At 45.2% G+C, this 20,664-nt stretch overlaps 1 protein-coding gene across 1 annotated transcript in view; it reads right to left on the minus strand.

Moving 5' to 3' along the window:
- The window catches only part of LOC147097994 (scavenger receptor cysteine-rich domain-containing protein DMBT1-like), a 47,179-nt gene extending 26,957 nt beyond the window's left edge, over positions 1 to 20,222 (minus strand). The window contains exons 1-5 of the mRNA XM_085970797.1: positions 19,917 to 20,222; positions 13,100 to 13,132; positions 10,668 to 10,982; positions 4,504 to 4,758; positions 2,607 to 2,861 (exon numbers count right to left, since the gene is read on the minus strand). Of these exons, the coding sequence (XP_085826923.1) occupies positions 2,607 to 2,861; positions 4,504 to 4,758; positions 10,668 to 10,982; positions 13,100 to 13,132; positions 19,917 to 19,962 (904 nt within the window). The 5' untranslated portion in view covers positions 19,963 to 20,222. The remainder of the gene's footprint in view (positions 1 to 2,606; positions 2,862 to 4,503; positions 4,759 to 10,667; positions 10,983 to 13,099; positions 13,133 to 19,916) is intronic.
- Between the last annotated feature and the right edge of the window lie 442 nt (positions 20,223 to 20,664).

The following is a 20,664-nucleotide window of genomic DNA, read 5'->3' on the forward strand; positions in this document are numbered from 1 at the left end:
CTCTGCCCGATTTTAGATGCTAGTATCCCCTTTAATTAATTGGATTTAAATTAAATCAATCCCTCTAGTTACACCAGTTAAATGGTTTACCAACAGTCACTCTGCACCAGAAAGGCCTTATTAACTACAACCCACAGAGTTAAAGTTTGAAAAGAGCACCTAACACCCCACTTACCCTAACTCACACTTACCCAAACTCACAGCACACTTTGATGACTCACACTCAGTGCTTGCTCGCACTAGGACTGGTCTTTTTATACTGTTTGTTTGTTTACAGCCAAATGAGTCACCCCTGCTGATTGGTTAGAAAAGTGGTTTTCACCACCTGCTGTGCCAATTTACTCCTACTGCAGTGTAACCTTGTTTTACTCTTCTTAAACCAACAGAATCCCAAATATTTAACTTTTCCCCTTTACTTAAACTGCTTAAGTAATCTTATCAAGAATGATTTAAAGAGAAATAACAATTAAAGAACTCTCACACTTACCCAAACTCACGGCACTCTTTGTTGACTCGCACTCAGTGCTTGCTCGCACTAGGACTGGTCTTTTTCCCACATCACCAGATGTGCAAATATCCAAATCTCTGGGCAATCTCAGTATTATCCGGTGAAAATTATAGGGGGAGAAGTTGTATAACTTAGCACCTCCCGTTAGTGCCAGCAGATGGAGTAATCAGGTGCTAGAGAATTATCGCTGGGGCGAGGAGAATCCAGAGCCGCACGCCAAATCCCACTTGGCTTGGAAGACTTGATGTGGACTCCAATAATTTCTTTGAGCATGGAGTACGATTTTTCACGCAGTCCAAAGCATTATTGCCTGGTGCTCATTCTCCAACTTTTCTAATGACACCGCCCATTCCTGGGCTATAATTAATTTCTAGCCCTCTTTTATTATCACTTCCTCACAGGTTGCTGCTAGCGGAATTTATTTGTATTATTCTTACTTTGAGTTCTAACTTTATCGTTTTAATTAAAGGGTGAGGTGCGACCACAATCAATACTCAAGCAGTGACTGCCCACACAACAGCTGAAGCAGTGAAAACCCAGTGAATTGCTGGTGCAGAGAAATCCGCATCGACAGAAGGAGCAGTGAAAACTACTCATCAGGAGATGCAAGGAAAGCCCACACAACAGGAGATATAAGGAAAGCCCACACAACATGAGATATAAGGAAGCCCACACAACAGGAGGTATAAGGAAAACCCACACAACAGGAGGTATAAGGAAAGCCATTCATCAGGAGATATAAGGAAAGCCCACACAACAGGAGATATAAGGAAAGCCACACAACAGTAGATATAAGGAAAGCCCACACAACATGAGATATAAGGAAAGCCACACAACAGGAGCTTTATTGAAAGGCCCTGAGACCGCTGAGCTCAAGGTGCAGCGATAGCACAAACAACAGCAGGTGCAGTGAGGGCCCGCTCAGCAGCAGGGGCAGCAAATGCTTACATCGTGTCAGCTCTGTGAAACTGCCCTATTCTCTGCACTGATCGAGCCATTTTTGTTTGCACGTGGTTGGAAATTGAACATTTCCGGCTCACAGTCACGTTTCACTGACCTATCTGTAGTGTCCCGGCAAAGTAATAGGATTGAAATATGGTTAGACAAATCAGCCAATGTTAGCAGTGAATTATGACGGCCATTTGCAGAACATTCTGGGCTAGATTTTCAGTTACTTGCGCCAGCAGTTAGCGCCTTAAGAGAAGTGATTTTCGGGCGCTATGCGTGTAGCGCCCAGGCGCAGCGCAGTTTGCGCCCCGCCCCAAATTAAGTTGCCCGTTAGCGCCGGCGCAAAGTTTAGCGGCCGCCCGGATGCGCACGCAGAAAATGACGTCACATCCTCGTGCAACGCCCTTTGGCCGCCCCGAATCCAAACTTCAGTCGGACCACCCCATTGTGCGGCTGGCGTCCAGAGCGTTTGCAAAATGGAACGCAACACACCCTGGGGAGCGCAAATTAAAGGGCACTCCTCCTGCACTATAAACGGCAGTCTGCATGTATTGTGTGGAAGGATGCAGTGTGTTGTTCTGAATGGCGTCTTTATGTTTCCAGACACCACCACCACCACCACCTCCTCCTCCTCCTCCTCCTCCTCCTCCTCCTCCTCCTCCTCTTTTCCCCCCAGACTCTGCCTTTGAAAACAACACATGCACCCTTCCCCTTTAAGAGCTCACTGGCACCAGAGTGTCTGCCGTGTGCTGCGCCCGAGCTCGGGTGTTGCGCTCTGCACCGCCGGCTTAGCGCCTAAAGATAGTAGTGGAACGCCTCTTTTAGCGCTCCACCAACCTCTTAGGGCGAAGCCACTGAATTTCCGGCAACGGGGCGCTACTTTGGGGCGGGCGCTAACTTCGGGCGGGCGCTAAGGTTAGCGCCCCAAAACTGTCTATACTGAAAATCTAGCCCTCTGTCTTTTCACCTGAAAGTGAATAAATTTAATACTAAACGCTGTTTAAAGCCCCCCCCCCCCCGCACCACCACCACCACCACCCCGTACCCCCTTTATCAAAATGTGAATGTTTCTAATCTGTCTCTATCGACTCGAGGCGGCCGCACACTATTTGTTGGTAACCCGTATGTTTCTATAACTATCAGTTTGTACCTGAACAGATAACTCCAACATCCCGCTGGTGTCCGCAGCCAGGGGGACCAATAACAGGCCCTGAGCCTTCTCCAAAGTGAGCATCAAGCGGCGCTGCCACTGCAGAGCCACAGCCCAGCTCGTTACAAACAGCTGCCGCATTCGGTAAGGACCAGGACCCATCACCGCAAACTGTGCTCCAGGTTCCATTGCCGTAAATCTCCAGTCTCCCCGCACAGTGACTGCTTCCATTCACCAGTCTGGGCTTGGCACTTCCTACGAATTATATTGAAATAAACAGAGAGCATTTAAGGCGCTTTATAATAAAATGAGGTGAGAGTTTCTGTAATCTCATCAATAATCCGATTGTCCTGTTTATTTAGTCAGGTGAGACACACCTTAAACATTGGCTTCATTGTGTCAACATGTGAGGGGAAGTGTTGTTGGTATCAATTTCTGTCTTATCGCCGTGTATAATATGAACGTTTTTTAAAGACAGACCCTTCTGTTTTGTGGTTTTCAATTGAACGTTGAAAATTTAATCCAGGGACAGCAACATAATCGGCACTGAGACGGTCAAATGTTGATGAATATAAATCAAAATGTTTCTGTCACAGCGAGAGAACGTGTCTAATTATTGTGGGCAGGTTGGCGTTTAACTCGCTCACACATACGGATCATTCAGAATGATGAGCAGTGAGAGGACTTTAACTGAATCGCGAGATATGAAGTAATCAGATACGGCAAATTCAAGTATGACATGGATAAAGACCTGAAGAAATTCGGACCGAGGGCTCTGTAATATGCAGGAGCAGCAGATGCTCCAGATATCCAGGTATTCCCGGTCCTGTACACCTCTATGTACTTACCTCTGGGGAGAATTGTGCAAAAATACTCTGTCGAGCCTTTGCAATGATGAGTTGCGATTAGACTGCACTCAATATTGGTCCACACTTTGAGTGTAACGCCAATGAGCTTGGGTTTTAAGACTTGATTTAGGACTCCAATCATTTCTTTGAGCAGGGAGCACGAATTTTGCATGTCGTCCAAAGCATTAGTGCCTGGCACTGATTCTCCAACTTTTCTAACGACACCGCCCATTCCTGGGCTACAATTAATTTCTAGCCCTCTTTTATTATCGCTCCCTCACAGATTGTTAATAGCGGAACTTATTTGTATTCTTCTTACTTTGATTTCTAATTTTATCCTTTTAATTAAAGGGTGAGGTAAGACCACAATCATCACTCGAGCAGTGATAACCCAGTCAACAGCTTGTGTAGGGAAATCCGCGTCGACAGAAGGAGCAGTGGAAACCGACTCAACAGGAGATGCAAGGAAAGCCCACACAACAGGAGATATACGGAAAACCACTCAGCAGGAGATATACGGAAAACCACTCAACGGGAGATATAAGGAAAACCACACAACAGGAGCTTTATTGAAAGGCCCTGAGACCGCTGAGCTCAAGGTGCAGCGCCAGCACAGACAATAGCAGCTGCAGTGAGGGCCCGCTCAGCGCAGGGGCAGCAAATGCTTACATCGTGTCAGCTCTGTGAAACTGCCCTATTCTCTGCACTGATCAAGCCATCTTTGTTTGCACGTGGGAGGAAATTGAACATTCCGTCTCACAGTCGCGTTTCACTGACCTATCTGTACTCTCCCGGCAAAGTAAAACGTTTGAAAAATAGCAACTAACTTAAGATTGGACAAATCTGTCAATGTTAGCAGTGAATTACGACGGCCATTTGTAGAACATTCTGTCTTTTCACCTGAAAGTGAAAAACTTTAATACTGTTTAAAGCACCCCCCCCCCCCTCTTTATCAATAAATTAATATTTCTAATTCGTCGCTATCGACTCGAGGCGGCCGCACACTATTTGTTGGTAACCCGTATGTTTCCATAACTATCAGTTTGTACCTGAACAGATTACTCCAACATCCCGCTGGTGGCCGCAGCCAGGCGGACCAATAACAGGCCCTGATCCTTCTCCAAAGTGAGCATCAAGCGGCGCTGCCACTCCAGAACCACATCCCAGCTCGTTACAAACAGCTTCCGCATTCGGTAAGGACCAGGACCCATCACCGCAAACTGTGCTCCAGGTTCCACTCCCGTAAATCTCCAGTCTCCCCGCACAGGGACTGCTTCCATTCACCAGTCTGGGCTTGGTACTTCCTGCGAATTATATTGTAATAAACAGACAGCATTTAAGGCGCTTTATATTAAAATGTGGTGAGAGTTTCTGTAATCTCATCAATAATCCGATTGCCCTGTTTATTTAGTCAGGTGAGACACACCTTAAACACTGGCTTCATTGTGTCAACACGTGAGGGGAAGTGTTGTTATCAATTTCTGTTTTATCGCCGTGTATATTAGGAACTTTTTTAATACAGACCCTTCTATTTTGTGGTTTTCAAATGAATGTTGAAAATGTAATCCAGGGACAGCAACATATTCGGCACTGAGACGGTCAAATGTTGATGAATTTAAATCAAAATGTTTCTGTCACAACGAGAGGACTTGTCTAATTATTGTGGGCAGGTTAGGCGTTTAATTCACTCACACAGACGGATCTTTCAGAATGCGGAGTAGTGAGAGGACTTTAACTGAATCGCGAGATATGAAGTAATCAGATCCTGCAAATTCAAGGATGACATTCGGACCGATGGCTGTGAAATATCCAGGAGCAGCAAATGCTCCAGATATCCAGGTATTCCCGGTCCTGTACACCTCTGTCTACATATTGTGGGAAGAATTGTTCTAAAATAATCTGTGGAGGAAATTAGCGTCCATTCACAAAACGCTATACGGGCATTTTCAGGGACATCCATTTTGCGCACAGCATGATCCCACGAACAGCAAGTGAAGTAAATAGCTAATAAATCTTTTTTGATAGTGACGGGGCGAAAAGTATGTGCCAGGATTCCGGGAGAATTCTCCATTGTTTTACCAGCCGTTCCATGGGTTGGTGTTTATTTGTTAGAACAGTTTATTGATCTTGTCTAGGATTCTGTCCTTATTGCTGTTTCAATAGCTATCCAAATATCAAAAGAACGGGAAATTCAGGCAGCTGCGGGATCTTACTGTGTAGTTTCCTCCCGTGCCGCCCACAGTAACCGCGGACCCATTGCCCAGGCTCCCCGAGGCTGAGAATCCTCCCACCCCCAGCCTCAGATTCACAGTCTGTGGAAAATATCAGACCCCACATCAAACGATGAGCGCAGGCGCGCAGCCGGGCTCACGGGTTGAGATTGGAGAGTTGGATTGAGATTGTGACATTTCCAGTGGGTCAGCTCATTCAATGCGGCTTTGGGGCAAATCACAATGGAAACTTGTTCTGTCTGCATTGTAAATGTGCCGAGTGTCAGGTATTTACTGCTCCCGGTGGGGGTGTTTATTATATATAATAACTTGCTGGAGTGCCCGGCGGTGCCGAGGGATTTTTGAGGGCATGTTGTTATGAAAAATGTAGAAAGAATTTTTATATATATAAATGACTTTGTCTGTCCGTCTGTCTGTGTGGGAAGGAGAGAGAGAGAAAGAGAGAGGGAGAAGGAGAGAGAGAGAAAGGGGGAAGGAGAGAGAGAGAGAGGGGGAGAGAGAGGGGGAAGGAGAGAGAGAGAGACTGGGGGGAGAAGAGAGAGATGGGGAGAGAGAGACGGGGGAGAGAGGGACTGGGGGAAGAGAGAGAGAGAGAGACTGGGGGGAGAGAGAGACTGGGGGAAAGAGAGACAGAGTGAGACGGGGGGAAGGGTATATATAAATGAGTTTGTCTTTCTGTCTGTGTGGGAAGGAGAGAGAGAGAGAGAGGGAGAGAGAGAGGGAAAGAGAGAGGGGGAGGGAGAGAGAGAGAAAGGGGGAAGGAGAGAGAGAGACAGAGACAGAGAGGGAAGGAGAGAGAGAGAGAGAGGGAAGGAGAGAGAGAGAGAGGGAAAGAGAGAGAGAGGGAAGGAGAGAGAGAGAGAGGGAAGGAGAGAGGAAAGGAGAGAGAGAGAGAGAGGGGTAGAAGGAGAGAGAGAGAGAGGGAAGGAGAGAGAGAGAAGGAAGGAGAGAGAGAGAGAGGGAAGGCGAGAGAGAGAGAGGGAAGGAGAGAGAGAGAGAGGGAGAAGGAGAGAGAGAGAGAGAGGGAGAAGGAGAGAGAGAGAGAGAGGGAAGGAGAGAGAGAGAGGGAAGGAGAGAGGGGGAGGGAGAGAGAGAGAGAGAAAGGGAAGGAGAGAGAGAAACAGAGACAGAGAGGGAAGGAGAGAGAGAGAGAGAGAGGGAAGGAGAGAGAGAGGGAAGGAGAGAGAGAGAGAGGGAAGGAGAGAGAGGAAAGGAGAGAGAGAGAGAGGGAGAAGGAGAGAGAGAGAGAGGGAAGGAGAGAGAGAGAGAGGGAAGGAGAGAGAGAGGAAGGAGAGAGAGAGAGAGAGAGGGAGAAGGAGAGAGAGAGAGGCAGAAGGAGAGAGAGAGGGGGAAGGAGAGAGAGAGAGGGAAGGAGAGAGAGAGAGAGGGAAGGAGAGAGAGAGAGAGGGAAGGAGAGAGAGAGAGAAGGAGAGAGAGAGAGAGTGAAGGAGAGAGAGAGAGAGGGAAGGAGAGAGAGAGAGAGAGAGGGAAGGAGAGAGAGAGAGGGAAGGAGAGAGAGAGAGAGGGAAGGAGAGAGAGAGGAAAGGAGACAGAGAGAGAGAGGGAAGGAGAGAGAGAGAGAAGGAGAGAGAGAGAGAGAGAGAGAGGGAAGGAGAGAGAGAGGGAAGGAGAGAGAGAGAGAGGGAAGGAGAGAGAGAGAGAGAGGGAAGGAGAGAGAGAGAGAAGGAGACAGAGAGAGAGAGGGAAGGAGAGAGAGAGAGAGAGGGAAGGAGAGAGAGAGAGAGAGGGTAGGAGAGAGAGAGAGAGGGAAGGAGAGAGAGAGAAAGGGGAAGGAGAGAGAGAGAGAGGGGGGAGAGAGAGAGGAAAAGAGAGAGGGGGAATGAGAGAGAGAGAGGGGGAAGGAGAGAGAGAGACAGAGAAAGAGAGGGAAGGAGAGAGAGAGAGAGAAGGAGAGAGAGATGGGGGAGGAGAGAGAGAGGGGGGAGGAGAGAGAGAGGGGGAAGGAGAGAGAGAGCCGCCACTCCGCCGGTCGATGTGTTGTGGGCCGACCCCTGATGAGCGCCCAATCAGCTGAGCCCGAACCCCCATGTGCAGTGTAGCGCCTCAGGCCCAGCCAGGCTCTCGGGCTGCGACTTACCTCAGCTGAGCACCTGCTTCGGGGGAGAGAGAGAGAGAGAGAGAGGGGGGGAAGGAGAGAGAGAGAGAGAGAGAGAGGGGGGGAAGCAGAGAGAGAGGGGGGAAGGAGAGAGGGGGGGAAGGAGAGAGAGAGAGAGGTGAAAGGAGAGAGAGTGAGGGAAGGAGAGAGAGAGAGAGAGGGAAGGAGAGAGAGAAAGAGAGAGGGAAGGAGAGAGAGAGAGAGATAGAAGGAGAGAGAGAGAGAGAGGGAAGGAGAGAGAGAGAGAGAGGGGGGGAAGGAGAGAGAGAGAGAGGGGGGAAGGAGAGAGAGAGAGACGGGGGGAGAAGAGAGAGATGGGGAGAGAGGGAAAGAGAGAGAGAGAGAGAGGGAAAGAGAGAGCGAGAGAGGGAAGGAAAGAGAGACAGAGAGAGAGAGGGAAGGAGAGAGAGAGAGAGGGAAGGAGAGAGAGACAGAGAGGGAAGGAGAGAGAGAGAGAGAGAAGGAGAGAGAGATAGGGGAGGAGAGAGAGAGAGGGGGGGAGGAGAGAGAGGGGGGAATGGAGAGAGGGGGAAGGAGAGAGAGAGAGAGCGGGGGGAAGGAGAGAGAGAGAGAGAGAGAAGGAGAGAGAGAGAGAGAGGGAAGGAGAGAGAGAGAGGGGGGAAGGAGAGAGAGAGAGAGAGAGGGGGGAAGGAGAGAGAGAGAGAGGCTCTCTCTCATCTGGCTGTGAATGAACTGAAAGAGAAAGCAAGAAGGGCTTTCTATGCCATTAAAAAATCAATCCAAATAGAAATCCCAATTAGCATTTGGCTCAAAATCTTTAAATCAGTAATTGAACCAATTGCACTCTATGGCAGTGAGGTGTGGGGACCGCTAACACAACAAGAATTTGCAAAATGGGACAAACACCCAATTGAGATCCTACATGCAGAAATCTGTAAAAGTATCCTCCGGACTCAAAGCAAAACCGTAAACAATGCATGCAGGGCAGAACTAGGCCAATATCCATTAATAATCACTATCCAAAAAAGAGCCACCAAATTTTGGAAACACCTAAAACTGAGCAAACCCCACTGCTATCATTACGAAGCCCTGAAATGCCAAGAGAGGAACATACAGAAGAATACCCTCAGTCAACTAGTCCTGGGACTCAGTGAAGTAACTACTAACACTACGAACAATAACCAGCCCCAGGACAGTGACAGCGTAACACAAAGAATTTGACCCAACACAATCGTCACTAAGCAAAAGGAAAAATATCTGTCATATTGGGCAGAAACAACAAAAACCCAAAACAAACTCAATTGCTACTTGGCCCTAAACAGACAATACAACATGGCTGATTACCTGACCATGGTAAAGGATAGCAAACTGAGAAAAACCTTGACAATGTACAGACTTAGTGAACATAGCCTAGCGATCGAAAAAGGTAGACACAGGCAGACCCGGCTACCAAGAGAGGACAGGATATGCTCTCACTGCAGTCAGGGAGTGGTGGAGACAGAGATGCACTTCCTCACAGCTTGCAGAAAATATCAGGGCATAAGGGAGAATTTCTACCAAAATTCACAAAAATATGCCCGGAATTCAGAAATTTGAATGACGACCAAAAACTCCCATACCTACTAGGGGAAGAGAGAATTTGTGTAACCTTAGCGGCACACTATGTTACAGCTTGCCATAAACAGAGGGACAACCACTAAATATAAGAAAAGAGTATATAAAAATTATATGAATGTATATTTATACACTCAGGGATATATCTGTTTATACACTGTATGGATAGATCTGTATTTTTGTGTTCAACCATGAATGTTTTTCGATGCTTTGGCAACATAAGATGTACCTTGTCATGCCAATAAAGCGATTTGAATTGAATTGAATTGAGAGGGGGGAAGGAGAGAGAGAGAGAGAGAGAGGGGGAAGGAGAGAGAGAGAGAGGGAGAGGTGAAAGGAGAGAGAGAGAGAGGGAAGGAGAGAGAGAGAGAGGGGGGAAGCAGAGGGAGAGAGAGAGAGAGAGAGAGGGGGGAAGGAGAGAGAGAGCCGGCCCTCCGCCGGTCGATGTGTTGCAGGCCGACCCCTGATGAGTGCCCAATCAGCTGAGCCCGAACCCCCATAGTGCCTCAGGCCCGGCCGGGCTCTCGGGCCGTGACTCACCTCAGCTGAGCTCCCGCTTTGGGAGAGAGAGAGAGAGAGAGAGAGAGGGGGGGAAGGAGAGAGAGAGAGAGGGAAGGAGAGAGAGAGAGAAATTCCTGAATCAATACTAATGAATCAACAATTTCCTCACCTCCATTACCATTTTTTTAGCTTCAGGCCCGGCTGGTCTTTAATGGCTGCCACTCACCTCAGCTCCCGCTCGGCAGTTTGAAGGATTAGGCCCCGCCCACAAACGCCATGAAACGCCCCCTGTGCCCCCGTAGGGTTGGTCAACCATCACGTCACTCAACGCTAATGAGTGGTAGGATTGGTCAACCGCTAATAAGCGGTTTTTGTCCGTTTTTTAAAGTTTTTTGTATACTGTCCGAACAATTTTTGTCTGACCGAAAAGTAAATATGCCTATGACACTCCCCTAATCATAAGCTTTCTTTTGATATAACATATGTGTAGGTACGCTCTATACCTTTTGAGTGATGCCCGGACATATACACAGACAGACACACAGACAGACAGTCAGACAGACACCACGATCCTGTTATATATATATAGATATATATAGAGATGGTAATATTATTAAAACACAAACAGTGATACTAATATTAATAATATAGCATTAATAATAACCAGGGAATGCTGGAATAATAATATCTCACTTTTCCGGGGATGGACACCTGCTGATTATTTTACTTCCTTTTTTTCCGTAAACCATCAGAGGCAGCGGGAGATGAGAGGCAGAAGAAAGATTTTTACCTGCACAGATGACACCGGCATCCAAGGAGTGTGACCAGGAGAGGTGATTCCATTCATCTGAATCACACTCCCGCAGAGCGGCCTCTGTCCCGCCGCACACAACATAATAGGCCACAACGGTTCCGGACCCTTCCCCAAAGTGAGCCTCGCCTGGTGCTGACAGCGCGGCCCCACAGCCCAGCTCCCGGCACACAACAGTGGCATCCCGCATGTCCCAGAAATCATCAAACACAGTCCCCCACTGTCCTCTGTAGTGAATCTCCAGTCTCCCAGTGCACAGACTGCCCCCATTCACCAGTCTCAGGTTCACCGTCTCTGTAAAATATCAGAAATAACATCAAGTGGGTAGAGTGTGGTGGCACCACTAGGTTAAGCTAGCTAACTGTATATAAATCCCTTTAACGATGTTCTAACACCAGCCTTAACCTGTACCATTCAGTTGGGCATTACTGGGTTTTGTATACAGAGTTTGCATGTACGGGGCGTGGCCCCTTTAAGTGCGTGGGCAAACGCGATGATGTCACGTCGCATTTCACGTGACTGCCCCAAACGCGGGCAAATGAAATGATGTCACATCGCACATCACGTGACCGCCCAAATGCGGGCAAATGCGATGACGTCACATCGCACATCACGTGACCGCCCCAAGCACGGGAAAACGCGATGACATCATGACGCAATCCACGGGGCTGCTGAGGCAGTCCTCATGGCATCCCCGTTCGGTGAGGACCTGCTCCATGGCTCTCCTGCATCGATCTTTGTTGTTTTCTGGAATTCGTCAAATCCTACATTAAAGACCTGTTTGATTGTTCTCCTGAGTCGACCTGAGTTATTAGTTAGGAATACATCAATTCCAACTAGAGTGTATTAAACCCGCAGCCTCCCAGCGCACGGACCGCCCCCATTCAGCAGGCAAGAGGGACCATGTGAGTTATCAGTTGGAATGTCAGACTGTGCCCAAACCCTGAATAAAACCCGGAGTAAATATTAAACATGGCAAAAGGGAGAGGGAAATACTAATAGAAACATATAGAAACATAGAAACATAGGAGATAGGAGCAGTCGGCCATTCGGCCCCTCGAGCCTGCTCCGCCATTCAATGCGATCATGGCTGATCATCCAAATTCAGTACCCGGTCCCTGCTTTCTCCTCATACCCCTTGATCCCTTTAGCCTTAAGAAATATATCCAACTCCTTCTTGAATATATTTAATGTATTGGCCTCTACTGTCTTCCGTGGTAGAGAATTCCATAGGTTCACCACTCTCTGGGTGAAGAAATTCCTCCTCATTTCTGTCCTAAATGGCCTACCCCTTATCCTTAGACTGTGACCCCTGGTTCTGGACTCCCCCGCCATCGGGAACATCCTTCCTACATCCAGTCTGTCCAGTCCTGTTAGAATTTTATAAGTTTCAATGAGATCCCCTCTCATTCTTCTAAACTCCTGCGAGTACAAGCCCAATCGACCCAATCTCCCCTCATACGTCAGTCCTGGCGGTGTAAACGAGCAGGGAACCGGGAGTCAGCGGGAAGTTCCCAGCACCAGAGCGGCTCCCACGGGGACCGTGTGGGCGATTGGCTCAGAATACATTCCAGCCTCCAGAGATCGGGAGATGGGCGTGGCTGCCATGGTCAGCTGTCCACCATGCTAGATACTAGATGCAGGAAGGATGTTCCCGATGGCGGGGAGTCCAGAACCAGGGGTCACAGTCTAAGGATAAGGGGTAAGCCATTTAGGACTGAAATGAGGAGGAATTTCTTCATCCAGAGAGTGGTAAACCTATAGAATTCTCTACCACAGAAGGCAGTTGAGGCCAATATTTTAAATATATTCAAGAAAGAGTTAGATATATTTCTTAAGGCTAAAGGGATCAAGGAATATGGAGAGAAGGCAGGGACAGGGTACTGAGTTTGGATGATCAGCCATGATCTCATTGAATGGCGGAGCAGGCTCGAGGGGCCGAATGGCCTACTCCTGCTCCTATCTTCTATGTTTCTATGTTTCTATGCTCAGTACCGATTGGCCGAACATAGTGAGAGCTCAACCCCAGTCAGGGTTGGAAAAAATTCCCCCCAATCCCCGGAGCCAATTGAGGAAGAGGCGGGGCTCTTAATGTCAGCACTGATTGGTGATGTAGAAAGTGAGAGCTGCTGTGGGGCCGGCAGCCGTGTCAGTGGAGCCGGCCCTTCACACTCTGCCCTTCAGGGGCCCCGTTTATTCTCGCTCAGCATGAAGGCAGCAGCCGCCTCTCAGCCGGAATTAGAGATCTTTAGTAACAGTCCGCGGGAAACACTCTTCCCGTCCGAGGGACACGCGAGGAGCGGGTTAATCGGTGATCAAGAAGGCCCTGAAATTGTCACCCAGCCATAATATTCAATGGGATGGATCAGAGCAGAGAGATACCAGATAATGTGAAAATAAAAGGCGATTACCTGACGGATCAGCCTGACTGTTCCCAGGTTTGCCTGAAATGAGACATTGAGAATTAGAGTTCGCTGTGGCAAGAAATTATTAAAACTATCAGAAATAAAAGTCACAAATACAATGAACTGTGGGGTAAGAATTCCTGTCAATTTACGAAAGAACTGATACCGGGGTCTGTGATTTCATCTGTTCTTCATTCCGTATAAAACCGCAAATACAATCTATGCAGCAAGCTGACATTTGTAAAGTGCCTGCAGTTTATCGAGAATTTTTCACACAAAAACACATACTGACACCTGGGCACACTCTCTCCTTGTGGTGACGGTGCTCGGGCCCCAGTTATTACCAGTGTGTAGGTGCCCAGAGAAGGCGGTGGTGATGGGCCTGCTCCTTGTAGAATCATAGAATGATACAGCACAGATGGAGGGCATTCGGCCCATATTGCCTGTGCTGGCTCTTTGAAAGGGCGAACCAATTATTCCCATTCCCCTGACCACTTCCCGCCCTGCAAATAGGGGGTGACCATTTATTCCTCGTGTGTAGTTGCCCTGAGCAGGCGGTGGTGATGGGCCCGCTCTTTGACCCGGCGCTCTCAGAATGATGTTAGGTAGTGAATTATAGGGCTCCGATCCAAAGTTCATGAACGAATAGAAATATAATTTAAATTAAATTATAGATTATATTATTGTCTGATGAATTTCAGTGCCTTTTAATTTTAAACCTATGTTTTCCACTTGGAAATTTCAAAGTTTCCATAAAGGTGTAATTGGAAGTTTCTGCTACTCATTTTATTTCTAAATTCCTCAAACACAACAAAATGAATCGTTTGTCAGGCGGGTTCACGCCTCCTATCTCCGTGCTGGCTGTTCCTCATTAAGTTCCTACTGAGCGAATTCTCTCGTCAACTGTCCTCGCCGATTGGTCCGTCATTTCACCCGTTAATGATGCTCGGTTAATAGTCCTCTCGTTTACTGGTTAAATTGTGCTGCTTTTTAAAATGCAGACAGTGTGTGACCTGCTCCCAACCCCGCTGATGATATTGTGACCCACAGATCTCCAGGTCTCTTTCTATTCTAAATGTTATATACTAGCGGCAGTGGGTTGACCAGCTGCCAATCCCCCGATGATATGTTGTCCTCCAGATCTCTTTCTATTCTAAATGTTAGATACTAGAGACAGTGTGGTCGCCTGTTCCGATTCCCCCTGATGCTATTTTGCCCTCCAGATCACTTCCTATTCTCTCGGTTATATATTACAGGCAACGTGACACCGATTCCTGTCCTCAGCTGCGCTTGTCGAGAATTCTTCAATATGAGCAGTTTCGAAACAGAATCTCTCTGGTCTCAATCTGGCCCGGGTTCTGCACTGTTGACAGCGCGTTACAAGCTTCCACTCCAGGAGAGCCTCAGCAGTCCTTACCACCACTCTCCTGATAATAGTCAGTGTCCTGCAAATTCCTCTTTTATTGTTATCCATTGACAGACTAGTGGGAATAATCTTTCAGTATTTACTCAAAAAAGTTAACAGCCTCAACGCTTCTGCTAGAGTTGGTGTTTTTAAATTACAAAATAGAGTCAATACAAAGTGTTTATAAGAAGATTCTTCTCATGACAGATTATTAGGTGTGTCAAGAATCAAAATAATTATTTTCTATTAAACTATTTCAAGTCCGATTTGAACAGCTTTCGCAATTAAATGAGGCCCTGTTGGATTTAGGAAGCAAATGAATTGAAAAACATTAATTGTAGGTTAAAAGCTCCAGTAAAACACCAGAGGGAGCGCACGCCAAACAATCCAGACTCTGAGCGTTAATAGCGCAAACAGTAATTTATAACAAAATACCTCCATACCCCTTAACTAGTGCCTGGATAAACGTTACCATGGCTGGAAAATAACCAAAGACGTATCGAATATTGACAAGAACAGGACAAAGTGCTCTGATCGCTATCTGCCGAAGTTAAATATACAAACGAATTCAGGATTTGTCACACAAAACTACCAGAGCATGGGACATGTGGAAGGAGATTGAGAAACAACTCCCTATAACTCATTAAACACTACATGACGTTGTATATAAAGTATGGGATACATGGAAGGAGATTGAGAAACATCTCATTAAACACTACATGATTCTGTAGAAGAAGTATGGAGCATGTGGAAAGAGACGGAGAAACATTTTTATTATTACTGTTCATATAAATGTTTAAAATAGAAAACTTAATTTAAGATAAAAAGCTCAGAGTTTTGACGATCATCACTAACTAAACAAAAATACTCAGACTACAAATCCCAGGGAGATATAGGATCTTTCAATAGCATTATTTTTGACGAGTGTACTTGATAAGAACTCAATTAATAATGATTACTAACTGAAGCAATAGTGGTTCCACCTCTAGATAATATTTAACTTTACAATATTTATAGTCCTTGTCCAACAATTCAATGCTAAACAAATTATAAAAGCAAAATTAGGTCAATTTTCTGTACCACATGGTGTCAGAAAGCACTTCTACTGAGAAATATCTGTGACAGAAATGTGTGTGGGGGTTCAGTCGGCAGTATGAGTAGCTTTGACTGGTGTTCTGCAGTCAGTGAGTTCATTACTCCCCAGACTCCGAGACACTCTATTCTAACAGTGAACGCGCTTTACTTCTAACAGGCTCAGTTTAAATAATCAGATTAGATTTTCAACTCCAGTCTGCTCTGTCTGTGCAAGTGCCGCAGGTGAAAGGAGATTGAGAAACCAGTCCCGACATCTCATTAAACTGTACAGGACACAATTAAAATTCAAGAAAACAACATTTACTTTGCACATCGTCCCAATGTGTTCAATAGTAAAGAACAAGAATTATACTAATGAGGCACATATTATAAGAATAAAAAGGGTATCCACAGATAAAATAAACAACAACACACAGTAAAATCCCCAGAGATTGAGGAAATTTCAGTGACATCTTCTTTTGGGATGCTGTACTTGAAATACTAATAATTAATGCTAATTTAAATCATATTGGTTGCACCTCTAGTTAATATGTTGTTATATAATATTATAGACCTTGTACAACACTCTAACACGGAACAAACTATTTGTTAGTTCCAGTCTCTGCAAAACACGGGGGACAGACAGCACTTCTTCTGAGAAATATGTAGTCTACATGGACTTTAGTAAGGCTTTTGACAAAGTCCCGCATGGGAGACTGGTCAAGAAGGTAAGTGCCCATGGGATCCAGGGCAACTTGCACATTGGATCCAAAATTGGCTTAGTGGCAGGGGGCAGAGGGTGATGGTCGAAGGTTGTTTTTGTGACTGGAAGCCTGTGTCCAGTGGTGTAACGCAGGGATCGGTGCTGGGTCCTTTGCTGTTTGTAGCGTACATTAATGATTTAGATATGAATGTAGGAGGTATGATCAGTAAGTTCGCAGATGACACGAAAATTAGTGGAGTGGTAAATAGTGAGGAGGGAAGCCTCAGGCTACAGGACGATATAGATGGGTTGGTTAGATGGGTAGAACAGTGGCAAATAGAATTTAACCCTGAAAAGTGTGAGGTGATGCATTTTGGGAGGACTAACAAGGCAAGGGAATACGCAATGAATGGTAGGACCCAATGGTAGGACCCTAGGAAGGACAGAGGATCAGAGGGACCTTGGTGTGCATGTACATAGATCCCTGAAGGCAGCAGGCAGGTATATAAGGTGGTTAAAAAGTCATATGGGATACTTGCCTTCATTAACCAAGGCAGAGAATATAAGAGCAGGGAAGTTATAATGGAGCTGAACAAAACGCTAGTTAGGCCACAGCTGGAATACTGTGTGCAGTTCTGGTCGCCACACTATAGGAAGGATGTCATTGCATTGGAGAGGGTGCAGAGGAGATTCACCAGGATGTTTCCTGGGCTGGAGCGCTTCAGCTATGAAGAGAGACTGGACAGACTGGGGTTGTTTCCCTTAGAGCAGAGAAGGTTGAGGGGGCACCTGATTGAGGTGTACAAAATTATATGGGGCATAGATAGGGTAGATAGAAAGGAACTATTCCCCTTAGTAGAGGGGTCAATAACCAGGGGGCATAGTTTCAAGATAAGGGGCAGGAAGTTTAGAGGGGATTTGAGGAAAAACTTTTTCACCCAGAGGGTGGTTGGCATCGGGAACGCACTGCCTGAAAGGGTGGTAGAGGCAGGAACCCTCACAACATTTAAGAAGCATTTAGATGAGCACTTGAAACGCCATAGCATACAAGGCTACGGACCAAGTGCTGGAAAATGGGATTAGAATAGACAAGGCTTGATGGACGACGCGGACATGATCGGCCGAAGGGCCTCTTTCTGTGCTGTATAACTGACTATATCTGTGACAGAAATGTGTGTATCGGCAGTAGGCGCAGCATTGACTGGTGTTCCACACTCAGTGAGTTCACTTAAACCGCGGACTCCGATACACTCTATTCTAACAGTGACCGCGCTCTACTTCTAACAGGCTCAGTTTGAAACCCCGACTGGAATATCAACTCCAGTCTGCTCTGTCTGTACGAGAGCAGCAGAGAACAAAATAAAACAAACTGGCGCGGTATTTGTGTTCGATTTCGGTTTTAAATCTAAATTTGACACAAATCTACTCTGAAAATTAAAATAAGTTTTAATCAGATGCAATATATAATACACATGTTTACTGTCACCGACAGAATTGAACAATTGTTCCCTATTTGAAGGCGATGGAACTTTAAAATCAAACAAACAACCCAAAATATGTATTAAATGAAAAATCTACAAATTAAATAAACCATTTCTATATTCACTTCATACGATCCCAATGATTGACAAATTTGAATCAAATATGCCCATTATCTGTCAATTGATTTTGATCAGCACGCGGTTTCTGAAAATGATTCAGGGAGTGATATACAATTCATTTTTTTCTCAGTTCTATGATTTGCAGAACATGTTCTTTAAATTATGTACAAAACAGGATTCTAGTGTTCAATCAGTTTTATAACATCAAATAAAATGAATCACGGTAACATATTTTGTTAAACGTACAATGTATCTGATAACAGTGCAAGAATATTTCCCTGTCTGTAAACCAGACTTTGTTAATGATAGAGATTAATAAATATCACCAAACACATGATGGAAACAGAGAGAAACTGAATGAAGTCATCGACCAACAAATTCAGCAAAAAGTATCGAGCAGTTGGAAGGAGATTGAGAAACCAGTCCGGATATCTCATTAAACATTACATGACATTGTATAAAAACATGGGGCATGTGGAAGGAGACTGAGAAACGGTAATTATTACACTGTTAATATAAATGTATGACATAGAATGATTAATTTCAGAAAAAGGTTAATAATTTTCAATATCATTAATGACTAAACAACAATACGCACACTCACAGAGAGTGTGGAGATTTCAGTAACATACTTATGGAGAGTAAAATTACTTGTGATTAAACTGATAATTAATGCGAATTGAAACAATATTGGCTCCACGTCTAGTTGGTATTTAACTTAACAATATTTAAATTCCTTCTCCAACGATCTAATACTGAATGAACTATTAAAAATAATTCAGTTCACTGTACCACACGGGGTTGGACCGTGCAGCTTTGACTGGTGTTCGACACTCAGTGAGTTCACTTATACCCCAGACACCGATACCAGTGACAGCGCTCTACTTCCAACAGGCTCGGTTTATGTAATCCGATTAGAATTTCAACTCCAGTCTGCTCTGTCTGTGCGGGGGCTGCAGGGGATAAAATGAAACAAACAGCTGCGGTAGTTTCTTAGATTTCGGTTTTAAAGCTAATTTTCACTCAAGGCTCAGCTGGGAATTTAAAATAAGTGCTATTCAGATGTAAAATAGTCTTACATCTGAATACAATGACATCGACAGAAATGGGTAAAGGTTCCCTATTTGAAGTTGATGGAATTTAACATGAAACAACCAACCCAAAATGTGTTTTAAAAGAGAATTCTTCAAATTGCACAAAGCATTTCAATATTCACTTCAAGCGATCCCAGTGAATGACAATTTGAATAAAATATGCCCGTTTTCTTCAAACTGAATTTGATCAGCGCACGATTGTGAAAATGATCCTGGGAGTGATATACATTTCATGGTTTTTTTCTCCGTTCTATAATTTACAGAACATGTTCTTTAAATTATCTACAGAACAGTATTTAATATCCGATCAGGTATATAAAATACAATACATTTAACCACAGAAATATATTTCGTTAAGCTCATTAACTGGCATTCCCTGTCAGTAAACCAGCATTTATTATTGATGAAGATTAATAAATATAACCAAAAACACACACTGGTAACAGAGAGAAACTGAACGGAGTCACCGACCAAAAACCTCAGCAAAAAAATATCGAGCATTTGGAAGGAGCTTGAGAAACAAGTCCGAATATCTCATTAAATTCTACATGACTCTGTATGAAAGGTATGGGGCATGTGGACGGAGGCTGAGAAAGCATAATTATTACAGGACACTACATATAAATGTATGAAATAGAAACAATAATTTAATATTAACATTTCATAATTTTGAAGACAATCACTAACTAAATATCAGCGCTCATACAGCAAATTCTCCAAAGTTATCCGATTAGATTTTCAACTCCAGTCTGCTCTGTCTGTACAAGAGCCACAGGTGGATGGCGATGGAGAAACCGGTCCCGATATCCCATTAATCTCTACATGACACGATTAAAATTCAAGAAAACAACATTTACTTTCCACATCACCTCAATGTGCTCAGTAGTAAAGACCAATAATTATATTAATGAGGCACATGTAATAATAATAATCAGCGATGACTCACAGTTCAGAAGCTGCAGCAGAAACAGGGTCAGGAAGGTCCGCAGCATCGTCCCCGGAGCCGGTTACAGCGACGGGACCTGAACATTAACCGAATGTTGTTCGCAGATACAGAGCGGGCCCCCCAGCACCTTCCGACACCCCGACTGAACTGGGACTTAATTATTTGATTACAGTTTGTACAAAAACCAACGTTTCATTAAAAATAACCAATAGATTTTGACAGGAGTTAACCGTGAATTGCAGTCTGATAATATACACCAATGAGAAGGAACCTGCCCATTAACAGGTGCAAAGAGCCCAGGTTCCATCCACTGCCGTTTACCTGCGTGAGTCTGATAAACAAAATGAGTCACCGACCCCGCATCCGGATCACAGCATCATACAGAACAGAAGGAGGCCATTCAGCCTGTGCCGGCTCTTTGAAAGAGCTGTTCAATTTAGTCCAACATTTCCAGCTTTTTACCTATAACCCTATAATCCTTTCTAAAGTGTGGTGAGCAGAATTGTATCCAATACTCCAGCTGAGGTATAACCAGAAATTTGTAAAGTTTTAGCATTATTGCCTAGTTTTTTTATATTCAATGCCCCTATTTACAAAGCCAAGTATACCACAGGCTTCTTTAACCACCCTCTGAACTTGCCCAGTCACTTTCAAAGATTTGTGAATATAAACCCAGTTCCCTCTGTTCTTGCACCCCCTCAAAATAGTACCATTTAGATTATACTGTCTCTCCATATTGTTCCTTCCA

Source organism: Somniosus microcephalus, chromosome 30, assembly GCF_052327205.1.
Source record: "Somniosus microcephalus isolate GS21.2 chromosome 30, FLI_Smic_1.0, whole genome shotgun sequence".
Taxonomy (NCBI): domain Eukaryota; kingdom Metazoa; phylum Chordata; class Chondrichthyes; order Squaliformes; family Somniosidae; genus Somniosus; species Somniosus microcephalus.